Source organism: Eptesicus fuscus, chromosome 3, assembly GCF_027574615.1.
Source record: "Eptesicus fuscus isolate TK198812 chromosome 3, DD_ASM_mEF_20220401, whole genome shotgun sequence".
NCBI classification, from domain to species: Eukaryota; Metazoa; Chordata; class Mammalia; order Chiroptera; family Vespertilionidae; genus Eptesicus; species Eptesicus fuscus.
The window spans coordinates 27,547,023-27,564,924 of NC_072475.1; the positions used below are offsets into that span (position 1 = coordinate 27,547,023).

General features: G+C 32.8%; 1 protein-coding gene across 1 annotated transcript in view; it reads right to left on the minus strand.

The window, feature by feature from the left end:
* Positions 1-4,107: 4,107 nt before the first annotated feature.
* Positions 4,108-17,902, minus strand: part of BCHE (butyrylcholinesterase) — a 47,057-nt gene continuing 33,262 nt past the window's right edge. The window contains exons 2-3 of the mRNA XM_028146544.2: positions 9,920-10,086; positions 4,108-4,232 (exon numbers count right to left, since the gene is read on the minus strand). Coding sequence (XP_028002345.2) covers positions 4,108-4,232; positions 9,920-10,086 — 292 coding nt within the window. The remainder of the gene's footprint in view (positions 4,233-9,919; positions 10,087-17,902) is intronic.

A 17,902-nucleotide genomic window follows, 5' to 3' on the forward strand; every position in this document is an offset into this window, starting at 1 on the left:
TGCTAGAAATACTCCTTCCAAGATGCCTTTCTTCTCCTCTTAATAATCTCAATCCTCTCTACCTATGAAAGTTCTACTGGGCCCTTTGAGGGTTGGCCAAGTCTCTGTGGCCCTCTCCCCATCCTTGCAGCCAGATCTGCTTGCTCCTTCCTCAGTGTTCCCACAGTGCCGTGGACACAGCTCCAGCACAGTCCACACATGCAACATGTTGTCACCATTTCCTAGGAATGTCCTGTCCTATTCTCTTCCCTTTTTAGGGGAATCAAGCTGGAGTTTTGCAGGTTGGGAAGAAACTGGCAGCGGCTGAAAGCGGAATGTGCCTAGAGGGGCGCAGACGCCTCCCAGCCAACAGGCCTAAGGCCGGGTCATGACTGGGAGTGGATCGCTTCGGAGAGGCGCACCCACAGCCCTGGCCACAGCTGGGAGCGGAACGTGCATGGGAGGTGCGGCTGCCTCTGAGGCCCACAGCCCTGGCCTAGGCTGGAAGCAAAACACGCTGAGAGTGGCACGGGCGCCTGCCAGGGCTGCAGCTGGGAGCAGATCGCGCCAGGGATGCACCGGCGGAGGCTAGTAGCAGATCGGTGCGGGGGCGTGGCCACCTCCCAGGCCTACAGCCTGGGCCGCACTGCTGGCTCTCATCGGCAGCTCTCCCTGGGACTGGGGGTCTCCGGCGGGCCTGAGAAGACTGGGTGCCGCCATCTTGTGTCTATGGGCACCACCATTTTTGTCATGGAGTGATGGTTAATTTGCATATTACTCTATTATTAGATAGGATTCTCCTGAGACTGGAAACCTCATAATTTGATTGACAATATTCCTCACTCAGTTACTAACAATATAATCAATTTATTATTTTTGTCTTCAATTAATTTGTAAATAAATTTTTTCCAATTGTAGCAGCACATGCCAATGACATATCAAAATGACTGTGTATTTTATATCACAACTGGCTTTAAAATGACTAATAACAATTTAATATTATTTTAGTAATTATATATTTATATACAATAAACATATATTTGTATTAATATCTACATTTATAAAATATATGTATATCTTACCTTAGTTTTTTTTATTATTTATTTATTTATTTATTTTTTAAAATATATTTTATTGATTTTTTACAGAGAGGAAGAGAGAGGGATAGAGAGTTAGAAACATCGATGAGAGAGAAACATCGATCAGCTGCCTCTTGCACACCTCCTACTGGGGATGTGCCCAAAACCAAGGTACATGCCCTTGACCGGAATTGAACCTGGGACCCTTGAGTCCACAGGTTGATGCTCTATCCACTGAGCCAAACCGATTTCAGCCTTAGTTTTTTTTTTTTTGTTTTTTTTTATAGGAAAGACACTTTATTTTATTTTTTTTTGTTTTTTAAACTGCTTTATTGAGATATACTTGACATTTAAAATGTTCAATTTGATAAGATTGACATATATATGTATATACATTTGTGAAATCATCATCACAATCAAAATAGTTTCCCACTATATCTTTATAATCCATTACTCCTAACCCCCATATGTTTTACAGATATATAAGGCATATAGATATATATTTTTAAAAAATTTAAATCACTTTGTTTAGGTACAATGACATACAAAAAGCTATAGATATTTAAGGTATACAACTTTATGAGTTGTTTTTAATGCTTTAATAGATGGCCATTATATGCCTACTAGAGGCCCGGTGCATGAAATTCATCCACCAGTAGGGTCCCTAGGTCTGGCCGGTATTCAGGGCCCATCGGGGCCTTCAGGCTGCTGGACTGGCCTCCCTTCCCCGGCTGCCAGCTGCCTGCTGGGCCTTCCTTCATTCCGCGCCTTCCTCTGGTGGTCAGTGCATGTCATAGCGAACTGCTGGTCTCCCGGTTGAACTCCCAATGGGACACTTTGCATATTAGCCTTATATATATATATAGATAATGCCTTTTTTAAATATGGCAAAATCTCTTTTTAACCCCCTCCTGTAATAATTCAGTAAATTTCTTAAGGTGATCTCTTGCTGCACATTAATAAACTCCTATATGTAAAAATGCATGTATTTGCATCTCTCTGTGTGCATGTCTGGGTGTATATGTTTAATTGTGGTGGTCTTTGTTTTATTCTTTGATAGTCTGAAAGTTCCACCAAGATTGTATTGGTAAACAGCACTATTGGTTTACCTTTAAATACCTTTAGTCAAAAAACTTTCATTTCCTATTTTTCTTACCATTCTAATTTTGAAACAAACTATAAAGAGAACACACAGCTACAACAGAACAATTTATTAACTGTTGAGTTTGACATCCTTTTCAGAAATCTTGGGAAGGTTCCAATTATTAGAATATTTTGCTAAAATGCCACAGCAGCAATTACGTTAAGATTTATCTGTGGAATTTAATTTCTGGGCCAGAAATTAATTACTTTGCCTTTAAAAATGATACCTTTCATATATCAGAGTATTCTACATCAAAAGGAGACTCAAGTGATTCCGAAAAATATAGTAGATCCTGAAGGAATGGCCCCTGAAATCCAGAAGGTGTAGGACGGAAGTGCTGATAATTCATCTATCATGTGTTTGCTTTTTTTCTTCACTTCAGGAAGAGGGAAGAAATGTCCATTTACAGCAGTACTGAAGTGATATCAAAACTGACTTGGCGTCCACTGTAAAATTCTAACAGCTAAAGCTGATAAAGTACCATGAACTTTGAGTGAGCATGGCAGACCCACACTAGCTCTAACCATGGACACACTTAGGAAAAATGAACAATGGGATATGCTTTAACCAACAGTATGCAGACCTGTAGACTCACTTTGTCCTATCTTGAGAGCTACTTTTCAATTCTTTTTGTTTGTTTGCTTTAAGATATTTTATTGATTTTTGGAGAGAGAAGAAGGGAGAGAGACACATCAATGTGAAAGTGAAACATCCATGGACTGCCTCCTGCATGCTCCCTATAGAGGATCAAGCCAGAAACCTGGACACGTGCCCTGACTGGGAACCAAACCAGAAACCTCACGGTGCACAGGATGATGCCCAACAACCGAGCCACACCCAGCCAGGGCTAGTTTTCAATTCTTAATTAACATAATCAACAAGTACTACCGTTTTCTGAAACTTCTCCCTTCCAACTCATCCCGTTTAGTGAATTACAGTAAATTTATTCATTAGATGTGGTCCTTGACCATGCAAGTTAGTACATGCAGCTTTGCAATTTTTAAGTTATAAAAATAATACAATTTGGCTGTTGAAAGTAGAAATATGTTTTTTTCCAATTGAACAATTTTCCTATGAAAAATGGACCATTTTTACTAATATTTCTGGGTCCAGCCAGGTTTTCTATCCCAGATGGTACATGATTTCTGACTGTAGACTTCTGCTCATCTACATTTTTTTTCTTTTTGGAGTTATAGGAAGAGTAATTTATATACATACATGTTTGGGGAGGTTAAAGGAGTGGGGATTTTCAAAAGAGCAAGAGTTGAAAGAATAAAGAATATAATTTGAGGATTCTAAGAATATATACTACTAAAATATAAAACAGACAAGTACTGCTTTTCTTTCTCTTAGTAGCAACATTTTATTTCTATCTAAGAGACCAAGCCTCTTATTTTAAGACTCCCTCCTGCTTTATGTTAAAAACAAAGGGATAGTTATTTTTGTTTCATTTTGTAACTCAGATTGACATTAAATTCATAAATTATTTAGGGGAAACAGTATTGTAAATTATAGTACCCAGTGTTTCAAGACCTCATTCATTCTAAAAAGGTACCCTTTTATGAGTGGTAAGGTAAAAAAATGCAACTCCAAACAGATACTTTTTAGAAAATAAACGTTAAAGTTTTTTGGAAAAGAAAAAGTTTGAAGCCACAAATCATTTAAATATGCATATAATTAATTGTCACACTTTATAGTGTGAGATTTAATTAAACAAGTTCTAGCCTTTTGGGTTTTGGAATGCTAGGTACAATGTTAAGTGATAGATGTGAGAAATCGATATTATCCTTCTGGCATTTTTGTTCAGCTATATAATAGCTTCTTACTAGGTGTGTAAGAGAGCTACTGGTATGTTTGCCTTGATTTACAGGAAAATGAACATTCTACAAAGGGTAAATCTATTAATTAGAGACCTGCACAGCTTTCTTTCTTGCTAGTGTAATCGTTAAATTGATTTTTCCAGTCCATCATGTAATTGTTCCAGCGATGGAATCCTGCTTTCCATTCTTGTTCTGCTTCATCAATATTTCCTGTAAAACAGGGAATAAATTGAATTAATGTAAATTTTATCTCTGTTTCTATTAATTGAAAAATAATTTTGATTGCAGTTGCCATTTTTTCCAAATACACTGTACAGCAATATTTTTATTCTTTGTTATTTATTATCAACTTTTCTTACTTCCCAAATAACTTTATTAAATTGTTATATATTATATAAAAATGCAAATAATACATTTGTTTAAAACATATACAAAATACAAATATTTATAATACATAAAATGCAAAAATGAATTTATATATTATATGCCAAATTATAATATATTACATATATTTGTTTTTGTTTCTAAAAAGATAAAGATAATATTCTTTTCTTGAGTCTCCTACTCATAACAAAATTTTTATTTAATGCATCTTACTTACATATGTAATTATACTTCAGAATATTATTCTTGATGAAAGTGTTTATATTACAATAACTATTACCATCAGATAACTTTGCAATTGGCATTCTATATAAATTTTGCACTCTTTCTATATTAATTATTTTAATTCCAAACAATTCTTCATTATTGAAAGCAGTTTATTAAAACTACTATAGGAAAGCAGTTTATTAGTCGCTTTGCAAATGAGAAAGACAACTAAGATAATTTATGCTTTCTAGTAATTTGCAAAGTGCATGTATGTGTCATGAAAGGGGTATTTAAGTAAAAAATGTGAGGCAATGAACCAAATTGGTCTTTCTATGTAGTACAAGAACCTTGAATTTTGATTTATTTGAAAGTGTATTAGATTAAAGAATAAAGTTTGTGAACAATAGAAACTCTTAAATTATAAACTTTTAAAATCATATATTGATGTTCCTAATATAAATAAATATGATAAGTCTAGAAGATGGTTTAAATCATTTAAATTTATAAGTATTATGTACATTTGTAGTTCTCTTATTGTTTTAAACTTCTAGTATGCCGAGTTGGTCATTGACTTAAACACAAAATTTTAAGTAATTTACATTTTCCTAAAAATAATAACTTAGAATTGTTAAAATATATAATTTTCAAGTAGGAATTTAAAATAACAATTATAACTTTGTAAAGTTTTAATTTAGAAAAGACAGTTCATGTGATCTCATACTATTTTATAATACACATGGAAAAGTGTCTTCCTTTTATTCATGCTATCAATAATGAAGCACATTCAATAATTCATTTTTAGTTTATATAAATATCAAAATATTTAAAACATTTGTACAGACATCAATATATTCTCTGGAATTTAGAGTAAATCTAGGTTTGAAATGTTCATACTGCTTGGAAAATGGACAAATATTTGAGAATTTATATTAAAAAGTCTCATTTTATATAAAAATGACTTAAAGGTCAATGACTATCATTTTTTGTGAATAATATAACTTTTCTATAGTCAAAAGCATTAGAGGTGAAAGAAAGATATTAAATATTATAACCAAATTATCATTCCTATGCTATTTTTATAACTAATGTTTTAAATATTACTTATATGAAATAAGGACCCTATAGTTCAGAAAGAACACAATTTTTGATATAACAAATATATCATTGGTAATTTAATATTTAGAACATAAATGCTAATACTTAGAGAAAATGTCCTAGCTATGATCTTCCTTTTTTGTTGTTGGAATAATTCCAAATCTATTGATTCATGTACATGCAAGTTTATTTCCTTATGTGACAAAATCAAACATGTATTGAAATACTTAAACTTTATATTGTACAAATGCTCTGCAAACCCAACTACATTTTTCATTTAGAAGTACTGAACATTGATTGAGACACTAAATTATAAAACATTTAATTATTTTTAACAGAATCCAGGCGAACTGAATACACCACAATAAGAAAATAACGCATTTTGAGTCCCATGACATGAATGAAAACCAAAATTAGAGCTTTATCTCTTCCTCCTGATTCACCTCAAAAAGGGGAAATTCTATTTAAACATCTATAGATTTACCATGTATGAGATGCTGATAACAAGATATTATGATGTAAAATAAAGAAAAGAACGCCAGTATAGATTTTGTAGTGACATGGATTGAAATCCCATCTTGACTACTTATTATATTAGTGACAGAAAAATTAATCACTTTTCAAATAAGTTTCCCACTATTTTGCAGTGTTACTGTGAAGAATAAATGAGATGATGTGTACATTATGAAATCAAACTCCACATACCTATTAGGAGCTACACTAATAAATTTAATGCCCTTGTCACAAAAATTTATTCCTAACTTTGGTCTTTATTGAATCTATGTACAGCTAGATCAATACCAGTAGTTCATAAACACATTGGCACATTTTTTTTCAGGACTTTTGTAATCTTTGTTTTGCCACATTGTTGTCTCACTAGGGAAAAAAAAAGTCAGTCTTTCTTACACAAAGAAGAAGAATAAAGCCATATTTTGTCTTGATTAAAAAACAGTAATATTTCACTGCAGCTAGTCTATTTAGTCAAGTCTGAGGAGTTAGGAGAGAACACCGAGTGGGAAGTCAACTCAGAATTGTTAATGAAGGTTAAGTCTGAAGAAGAGATTAAATTGATATTGAACTGTGCTGAGCATTATAATAAAAATATTTTATGTATTTTGAGAGTTCACTGAAACTCTCTTCTTACTACTTCCTTATTTCCATACTTGTCAACCAATTATTAAAATTTCAAAGAAATGCATGGCTTTTATGGAGTGTATCAGAACTTAATAGTTGTCCTGTTATAATTTTGAGTGTGTGATGAAATAGTAGAGTGAACAGGCTAGGTTTTGTGATGATTTCATGCTTTAAAAATTAAACTAAAAGATGATTTGACTTAATTAAAAGTTGCCCAAAGGTTTTTGTTGTAGTTGTTCCATATTTTGTTTTTCTTTTAATGGGAATAGAAAATCCAGAATATGAAAGTCGCAATTTTTTTTTTTCCTCCAAGCCAGTTTTCACTCTCATTTTTTTTTGGTTTCTATTCTTGCTAAATGATTACCAAATAGCAGTGTATAATTCTTCAGAGTGGTATCTCAGCTCTTAAATTTATATGTGGTCTTCTTTAGTTTGGGCAAGTAATGTGTCATGATTTATTTGAAGACCAAAGGAGGAACCACTGGATCTAATATTTGTTTTCTATTGGGAAGATATGGAAGTCTAATATGTTTTTTCTGTTAAATAAATGTACTCTTCCACTTTGGGTGAAAAATGTTGATATCTTATTGACATTGACTGGGTCATTTCTCTCATTGTTTTTTTCTTTTTCAAGTGATTCTGATATATTATACAGTTATATTCTTCATGAAAACTCTCAATTTGATAAAATTTGAAACCAATGTAGTACACTTTATTTCTTGCAGGTGCATGCAATAACAGCATAGGCAAGTACTAAATTATGGCTTGAAAGTTAAGTGCTAGAATTCATGTGTTTAAACAAGTCTTACAGGTTATTTTATTTAAGAACATCTATTTCTCAAACATAAACCATTGCCTTAGTGGTACTTATAAAGCTTATTGGGTTTCCATCTTGAGTGAAGTAAGCATTACATTTCTCCTTTTAAATAGTCCAGTCAGTAGTCCTTCTTTAAAATTTTCTTTTACTTGTAGAGCTGCATTTTAAAAAATAATATTTTCATAAAAAACTTCCACCCATGTCATCTGAAAAACTTCAATTTTCAAAACATCAAAAAATGAAATGTTTGACATTTTGCAACTTGAAAAACATAAGGTATGATAAGATCATGTACTTTTTTGTTACTATTTTTATTAATTTGAGTACATATATTTTATTTTTTCCCTTTATTGATTAAGGTATTACATATGTGTCCTTATCCCCCACATTGCCCCCCCTCCCCACGCATGCCCTCACCCCCTGGTGTCTGTGTCTATTGGTTAGGCTTATAGAACATGTGCTTTTAACCTTTTTAAACCATTCATTATTTATTATTTATAAAACTAAAATCATATAATTTTAAATTATTTTTGTGTGTTTAAATGTAATTTTTAAAGAAATTTAGAAATACATTGTTGATGTTCTAAAATCACATGGAACTATCCCAAGATCACATTACTAACCCAGAGCAGGTATGATATTTCCACACAGTGTTGCTCAAACTAGAAAGTTGTTCAGTACTGCATAGGAAGTGGCAGAAGCTAGCTAAAAATTTTGAAGTATTTTTTTTTATTAAATCTGCCTTATGGCAGTTGAGTATTTAGAGGTAGAGATTATGAAGTACATCTTCAGAAGTTGTGGATAGTCAAATTTTATTTTATCCACAAATAAATTGCAAGACACCATATGTGCCTGAATCAGAACGGTTCAGTTTGGCTTATAATAAATTCGTCATTTACAATCCCACCAACCCCCTCTTATTTTTTTCTCAAATTATGAACTTCTCATTTAAAAATATTTTAAGTAAAGATTAAGATTATGCAGTGAGTGGTATGTTAAATGGTACCTCTTCTGGTCTCTTGGCAGTTTAAACGTGTTACCTCATTGTTATTCACACCCAGAGGACACAAAGGCAGCACTGTATCTCTGCCAAGGAATGCAGAAGCCCATCTCTGGATATATATTATGTCACTGAACATTTGGTAATACACAGAGTGCTGGTATATCAGAAACATTTCCCAAACAGATGGAGCACATAATTATAATTTTGGTGAGTAATGTCTGATAATCAAAAGGCATATTAAACAATCAAATACAGCTCTGAGGTGCTCCTATTTGCATGAAACTGACCCCTTCCCACTCTAAATAAGAAACTAAAAATATATACTATATTGTGCTAGTTAATATGTAGTCTGAAAATTACAGTGTAATAGTGAACAGAATGGTAAAGTATAAAGGAACTGGCCAGCAATATGTCTGATTGTTGAAAGTCAATTACTTTTATTTGAGAAAATTAAGGTAGAAAATTGACTAGAAGAGCCACATGGGTTATAAACAGCTGAGCATTTTAAAGCCAGGCATTGAATGAGATATTCCATTTTTCTCACAAAAGATGTGGCCATTCAAGTAGGATTTTCAAGTTAATTTAAATAGTTTTTTTGCTCATGAATTTTGAAATAATATGATCACCTGAGCCAATTTTCTTAGTATTTCCTTATATAATCTAGATAAGAACTTCCAGAAGATTAGCTAACTAATTTAGTATCTGCTTATTGTATTAGGTAATATATGTACATGTGTTTAGATAAATATCTCCCTGTTCAGAATATTTAGAAATATTTGGATTGTGTTATTTTAAATGTAAACTTTTGAGTTTTTTCCTCTTTAGAAATCAAGAGTTGCACTACTTATCAATAAATTTGTTATTACCTATTTTTAGTATAAATTATATTTTGTTATATTTTTAGTTGTATGAATTATTTATTTTATGTATATATTTATTATCCATTGATTAATTCCAGGAAGATGCGTTGAATAGCAAGTAGTGCACTATTTTAGTTCTGCTACTGTTTTATTTGCGTCTAGGGAAAAATTCCAATTTTAGTTTTCTTTATTTAATTACTAAAATGATGTTCTTATAGTAATCCCTCAAAACATATCCAAACTTGCTGGAAGAAAATTGTTAATATATAGGACTCATCACAATCAAGTAATCATAAAGTCACAGATTAACACCATCTACATGCCTTGGATAGTCCAGCTTTTCCCCCTTTTACATAATCCACAAGCAATTATTTAACAAATTATTAAAAACACACACCTGTCATTTCCAAGACCTTGGGGAAAAACAGTGTCCAGAATCGGCATTGTTGAGCACGTAGTTTAGTATATATTTTTGGCGACTCGGTATTCAAGGTTAAATATTTCTGTTCAGTGCTTTTGAAGACAGGCCAACTTGTACTACTATTCTGGGTCCCATTTGGATTTCTAAAAAATTAAAGAAAGACATTATACCTCTACTGAAATCATTGCTACTTGACAATATTGTTCTCAAAAACCAATAAGCACTTTTTAAAAATTCAGGGAAAAAATGTGGATTTGTTTGATGATGTCAAGCATAAACAAGCTTGGTTGAATGTTTTCAGTATCTTGAAGAACTATGTTACTTAGAAATTGTTGGAAGTAAAGTTTGAAGAACTTTTTTACATACATTTCTGCATAACATACAAGGAGAAAAATACATTTTCTTTTCAATAATGCTGTGTTTTTTGTTTGTTTTTATAAAATATATTTTTTATTGATTTCAGAGAGAACGGGAGAGTGAGAGATAGAAACATCAACGATGAGAGAGAATCATTTACCAGCTGCCTCCTGCATGCCCCACACTGGGGATTGAGTCCTACAACTCAGGCATGTGCCCTGACTGGGAATCGAACTGTGACCTCCTGGTTCAGAGGTCAACGCTCAACCACTGAACCATGCCAGCCAGGCAATAATGCTGTTTTGTTTTGTTTTGTTTTGTTTTGTTTTAAAGATGTCTAAATGGTAGTGTCATTTTTGTTTCATCTTTTCCCCTTATCCCAGGCCTAATCTTTTCACAATTAACATTAATATCATCTATTTAATATCTGGTGCATCTATTTCATTCTATTTGTTATTCTTACTGACTGAGTCTGGGACCGATTACACATTTCCTTATTATGTAATAGCCTCCTTACTCTAGGAAACTGCCTTAAGTTTCACTTTTAAGCTGATCTTACCTTCTTGAAGACCTGTTCACTGCTTAAAATCATTTTAATAACTCCCAGTGGGTTTAGATAAAGGTTAATAAATATGATGCCACTCACATTTCCAAGCTTATTTTCAGTTATCTATTCATAAGCTAACCAACAGGAGTTAGGGATAGTCCCTTAGTAATATCCTCCTTTATTTTATTTCTTTGCCTTTGCCCCAGCTATTATTTCTGCTTGAAATCTTTTTATTCCTCAACATCATGTGTCTATGTTGATTAAGAACTTTCATATACTATTTTTGTACCAATATTTCTTACATCTTTCACTGGGGTTTCTTAATCAATAACATGACTTTTTTTAAAGAAATTTATAGTTTTGCATTCATTTACATCTTTGTGGCACTCAGTAATACATTATTACCTAGGTCAAACATTGCAAAAGTGACTCCAAGTAGAAAATCCATAGATTTTCCTTTAACATATTTTAAAGTTATAATTATGAGTCAGACATTGCTCTAGGCTCTAGAAATACAAATAATTATGAGAAACATAGTTTCCCACAGGGAATTTATAAACAAAAATATCCATGAAAAGAAGGAATCAACATTGTATGGTAGCCTAAACCAAATGTAAACAAAGGGACACAAATCATCATAGGATTGAGTAATCACTAAGTTTGAAAGGAAGTTACCTGAAGGAATGATACTGAAGTAAGGAGAGAAAATAAGGAACTGAACTAGAAAAAAAAGTTGGAAAACCTAAAGAGAGGAAACACTCAGATAGAGAGGAGGCAGGAGATTGAGCAAAAAAAGAAAAAGAAAAGAGAGCAATAACTCATGGACATGGACAACAGTGTGGTGATTGCAGGGGTGGGGGAGGAGAAGGAAGAGGAAACAGAATTAACATAAGCACAAATAATGAGTGTTCATCTTCGTTCAAAGGATTCTAGGGTAGAGGAGATCCTATTAGAGTTATAGCTTTAGGATATTAGTCTTATCACATTAAGACCCGACAGTCTAGAAAAATGGTTTGGACTTTAGCTTGTAGGTATTTACTATTCTTGAGGGATTTTTGACTAAATGTTTTACTGTGAACATAACGTTTTAGAATTTTTTATCTGCGTGTGATATCTAGAATAATCAAGAAACCTAGAAAGTAGTCACAGGTACTTTAATCATAAGCCGAAGACTAGAGTAATAAGGATTAGGGAGTCATTCCTTTCTCTTAGATTCATTCTGCCTTAAGCAAAATCATATAAGAAAAACTCCAGTGGAATGTGCCTAAAAGTAGAACACATAAAATTCTTCATTATTCAGTACCTTCTGTGAATTATTAATGGATAGAAAGTTGAGAGTAGTAATAGCAGATACAATATATATGCCTATGAACCCAGTAGATTTTGGAAAGACAAGCAAGCATTTGTCCAGCATGAATATTTAGCAGTAGATTTTGCCATCAAGAACTTGTATCAAATAAGCTCCATAAATTCATATTTTACCATAGAAGCCGACTATCCCACCACAAATTCAGAAGCTTTAGCAATAAATAACTTCTTGATGTAGTAGTTGATTTTATGTAGGAATTGGATGATTTAATAAGAACTATTAATAAGCAGAGGTATTCAACCTAAACCCATATCAAAACAGGATTGAAATCTCCTGCCTTAGGGTGTTTTTTGAGAGAGATCATGAAGAAAATTTCTCCAGCTCACAGATGGCACCCTTGTCTAGGTGAATTAAGGAGTCTTTTCCCTTTCCTTTAAAGCTTTGGAAACTAACAACTACAGCTGCTGGAGGCTGGATTTTAAACCAGAAGAACCGTTGGTCTGATTCGGTACAGCAATTCTTATGTCCCTAAATTGCTGGCTTTCCTTCTAATTCCACTCTAATTAACTTATGGCACCATTTTAACTGCACATTCATTTATGGCTTCTGCAAATGGTGACTTAAACAGAGCCGACTTGTTCTTGAGTTCAGGAGGGAGGCAGTAATGACACTGCCAGGGTTGATTTAACAAACTTTGTCCATGAAATAACTCATGACATTCCAAATTACAACTCAGCAATAATAAAATTCCTTTGCCTATGGATGCAGATGTAGTTTTCAAAAAGTGATTGAAATAGCTATTGAAGTGATGGAGCATTTTACTCTATAATTTGAAGAAATCTCCAAAGAAATTAAAACTTAACAAGGGATATAATGCTCTTCCTATCTGGATCAATTAAAAACTTTGTGAAAGACAACGCATTTTCCAGATATACAATTTTGAAACAGTATATAATTTTAATCTCAAAATTATAGATGCATTTAAATATCTTAACATCACAATTTTTCAAAAAAGTTATCTTCTTGTCACAAAAGAAAGGTTTTAAAGTGATGATACCTAAAATTTTTCATGAAGAGTAATTTTTGCTTTATTTTTACTATTATATTCATTTTGTACTTTGTGGTATATAAAAGTAGTATAAAGATTATCAATTATACTTTTCTTCTTATGTAGGTTTGACAAGTTTTAAGTTTTCTCTTGTTTAACCAAAAAAAAAAGGCAAATTATCTTTGAAATTCTGTGTTTCAGGAAATTACCTGCTTGTCATTGAAATGTAAGCCCAGATTTGAAAATTCACTTCATAAATAGATTTTTTAATGACATTAATTGACTCAGCATGCCTGATATGAAGTAGTATGTATTAAGCTCCATATATAAAGTGTTCTGAGTTTTATAAATCCTGATATTACCTACCAAAACTAACACTGAAATTAAGATTATTCTTGAATAAGAATTCAGAGACAACAATGTATAAGTAGGCTATACAGTTATTTTATTTTAAAGTGAATATATTTCAGTATGTTTTACAATCTAATAAAGTAAAGACATGATTAGTGGTTGTAAATTGAAAGACCACCTGGTATATTCTACTGTCATAAGAGGGCTAAGGAGTAAGAGTTTATATTGGATAATTTCTTAAAAATACAAATATCCATGGATTTATATTTTATGTCATATTACACTTCAATCAAATTGTATTTTAATTTAAAGAGTAGAATGTCTATAAGATAATCTGAATATAGAAAAAAATCATTCCTTAATTCAACAAATATTATTGAGTGCATACTATATCAGGCTTCTTTAAGTCACAGAAGACTTAACAAAGGCAAATTCAACAGAAATTTCTTACTATTGCAGTTTTCATTCTTTGAGGAAGATAGACAATAAACCAGATAAATGGGGGAAATATGTTAGACAGTAATAGCTGCTAGAGAAAATGAAGTGGAGAATAGGAATAATAGGAAATGACCAGTAAGTATCAGTGGGGATCGGCAATGGTGAGGGAGTGTGTAGTAATGAATTTGATTAGACACTATCCACAGTTCCTGTGAGCTAACATCTAAAACTTTGGAATTTCCCACCAATACTGATTATGTATGCTAACAAAGTGACTCAGGGTGGGCACCTGATGACTTTTGACAATGACATCATTCAAGGTGGGGCTACTCATGATTAGAATCTCAGGGAAGGAATGGCTATGGCTAAAAGACTGTGCATGTGATTAGAGAGGTTGAGACTTTGAACCACATATTAGCCTGACTTCCAGGAAAGGGAGGGGGCTGAAGATTGATTTCAACCACAGAGCCAGTAATTCAATCATTCATGCCTATATAATGAAACTCCAATAAAACCCTGAGCCTCAAGCTCAAATGAGCTTCCTGGGTTGGTGATACTCTAAGGGCACATTACCATGATTAATGGCATAAAGCAATGCATCTCCAAGTATACAGAAGCTTTGCTTTTGGAACCCTGTCCATACCAGGCCCTGTTCTATGTATCTCTTTCTTTGGTTCTGATGTATATCCTTTTGTTATATTAAAAATCATAATTATAATTATAGCACTTTCCTGAGTTCTGTGTGTCATTCTAACAAATTATCAAATATTATGGAGTCCACAAGGGCCCTAAATTTGTATCTGGCTTGTCTGAACTGAGGGTGGCCTGGGTACCCTACACATGCAACTGGTGCCAGAAATCTTGGGCCAACTTGGAAGTGTGAAGGACTGAGTCCTTAACGTTTACGTAAGCTAACTGGGTAAGAAAAGTCTGCAATATTTGGTAAGAAAGGGACTTTAAATGAAGACTTAAAAGAGTGGAGTGAGTCATGCAGTTTTTTTGGAGGAAGAGCATTTCAACAGAAGTAATAGAAAGCAAAGACTGTGAGACAGATGGTTGCCTGGAGTTTTCTAATAAAGAAGTAGAAGAGTGTGGCTAGAGTAGAGACAGCTAGGGAGGAAGTAGAGGTGAGGTTAGAGAGATGACAGGAGGGCCACATTATTTAGTGACCTGTAGGTCCTTATAAGCTTTTTACATCTACTCTCAGTGAAAGAAGCATTAATTGGAGGATTTGCACAAAGAAAGGACAAGGTCTCACATTTCTTAAAAGTTCATCTGGCTGCAGTTCTGGGAATAGACTACAAGGAATCCAAGGCCAGAAGCAGAGGCCCATTAGGAGATTACTGGAATAATCTAGGTTAGAGATGATAGTTGCTTGAACTAGGGAGGTAGATTTTGAAGATACAGCCCTTACAATCAATTGGCCAATAGATTGGACATAGAGAAAATGAGATTCTGGCCTGAAAAATTAGAAGGATGAATGGAGTTGTCATTTCCAAGATAGGAAATGCTGCAAGAAGTGCATGTTTGGAGGAAAATATCAAGCATTCAGCTCTTTATATGTTAATTTGAGATTCAAATAGAGACAGTAGGTAAGCAATTGGAATTTGGTGTTGGTTAATCTTTATTTAATTGAGGGAATCTATGCATTCTAAATGGATTCACAAGCTCTTTAATGCAGTATTCATCCACGAGCACTAAACATGTGATCAATTTATAAATGTCAATACATAAATGAAAATTAAAAATAATATAAATAATGCAATAAATTATTTTATCAGATATATAACACCTGTCCCCATCCAGATCGTAGCTCCTTGCCCTATGCTTTTCCTATCATATCTTCAAACAGGCCTTCTTGATGTCTCAGTTAAAATACTCAGTCTGTGTCCTCATATTAAAATTTATTTTAACTGTGCTTTTTTTCCTTCTCTTATTAGAGAGTGCTATGGTCTGAGCCCTCCCATTAGTTGATGGTAGTACAAGCTGAAACTTTTGGGAGATGTCTGAGTGCTGAGGGCAGAGCCCTTATAAATAGGATGAGTGCCTTTATAAAAGAGGTTCCGTAGGGATCCCTTGCCCCTTCTACCACATGAAGACAAAATGAGAAGAAACCAGCTATGAATCAAGATGGACCTCACAAGAAGGTGACGATGATAGGATCCTAATCTTGGACTTCCAGCCTCAGAACTGTGAGCAATAAATTGTGGTTGCTTATAAGCTACCAGGGCTGTGGTATTTTGTGATAGCAACCTGAATGGATTAAGACAGAGAGTAAGTTCCATGTAAACCATCATTTGATTGCTTTGTTTACAACCTGGTACTGTGTCTGATTTATAGTATTTTGCAAGAAATATGAATAAAAGAAATAAGAAATATCCTAACTGGTACTTCAAGTTATCTCATTTTCCATTATAGTAAATGTTCACATTTAAAAACTACCACCACATAGAAAATCATATTTCACAATCATTTATCCCATTTCAGGAAAATCAGCATTCTGAGTCAAATAATGTAAACTTTTGCTTAAAGTAGGTTTTTTTTTTTTTTTTTTTTTTTTTTTTTATGGCCATAAGACATTATGGGACAGTTTTAACATGTGCATTACATATAAACTATTTTTTAAAATTCATTTTTTTATTGATTAAGGTATTACATACAAGGTATTACATATAAACTCTTTTTTTTTACCATGTCAGTTTAAATGAAACTAATTGATAACATGACATATAACCTGTGCCTAAAGGATTCACACATTAAAAGTAAGATGTGCAGATTTAGTAACATTAGAAAACATTAGGAACAAATAGACCAAAAATGAGCAAAAAGAGAATAAAAAGGAGACATTGAGTTAATATCAGGAATAGTAGTAACAGCAATAAATGAAAAAAAATTCAAAAGTTACTTCTATTGTTTTGACATGTTTTAATAAAGACTAAACAAAGCAATTTGCAAATAGTAAACAAACTACTCTATATTTAAGTATGAGATAATGAACATGAATTCATAACATAATCTATCTTAAAAAATATGAAGACACAAGTAAAATAGTGACAATAATAAACAGCAAAAGATAAATAAGATAATATTTTCTCAAGGATCATTTTATCTGTTTCATTTTGAATACATGAAACTCCTTAGGATAAATACAGACATTAAACAGTGATGTTTTTATTGCTTCTAGAAGAATATTTTGTGACTGAAATATATTTATGAATTTGACCAAGTTCAATGACTGATTTTGTTTAATTGTGTCCTAAAATCTATGCAATCTTTAAAACTGACCTAAGAGAGCTTTCCTAAATTAAATTATTAATAAAAATATTTATTCTTACTTATATAACCAACCAAATTGTGTTTAATACCCATAGAACCCATGGAATTCTATTAAAGCAATTTAGTATTAATTCCTGAATGTATTTCCAATAATTTAATCATACTGGGTCCATTTTAATCTACAAGGCTAATCCTAGGTTTATTGATTAGTTCTATAAAACTTGTTATACAGAACTTCATGGCTTTTTACAGGCTTATAAGCTTGATTTTTAAAGATAAATGAAATAATTTAAATGGCTTTTCTTTGCAAACATACTCACAACTCATATACATACAATCATGCCCATTTCTGTTTATCTGGGTCTTGTATATTACATATCTGTATATAATGTGTATATACATGTATATGTATATATTTTGCAACTTGAATATTAAGGTAACCAAAAACATTTGAACAAATGTTATTTACATAAAAATTTAATTTGTCATAACATGCAATTGCAACTCATCATAAGGGTGCCAAATTGTATAAATAACTAGAAGCCCAGTGTTCAAATTTGTGCACGGGTGGGGTCCGGCTGGCCTGGCCCCAATCAGGGCAGATCGGGCCTGTCAGGAGGAGTAGATGGTGGG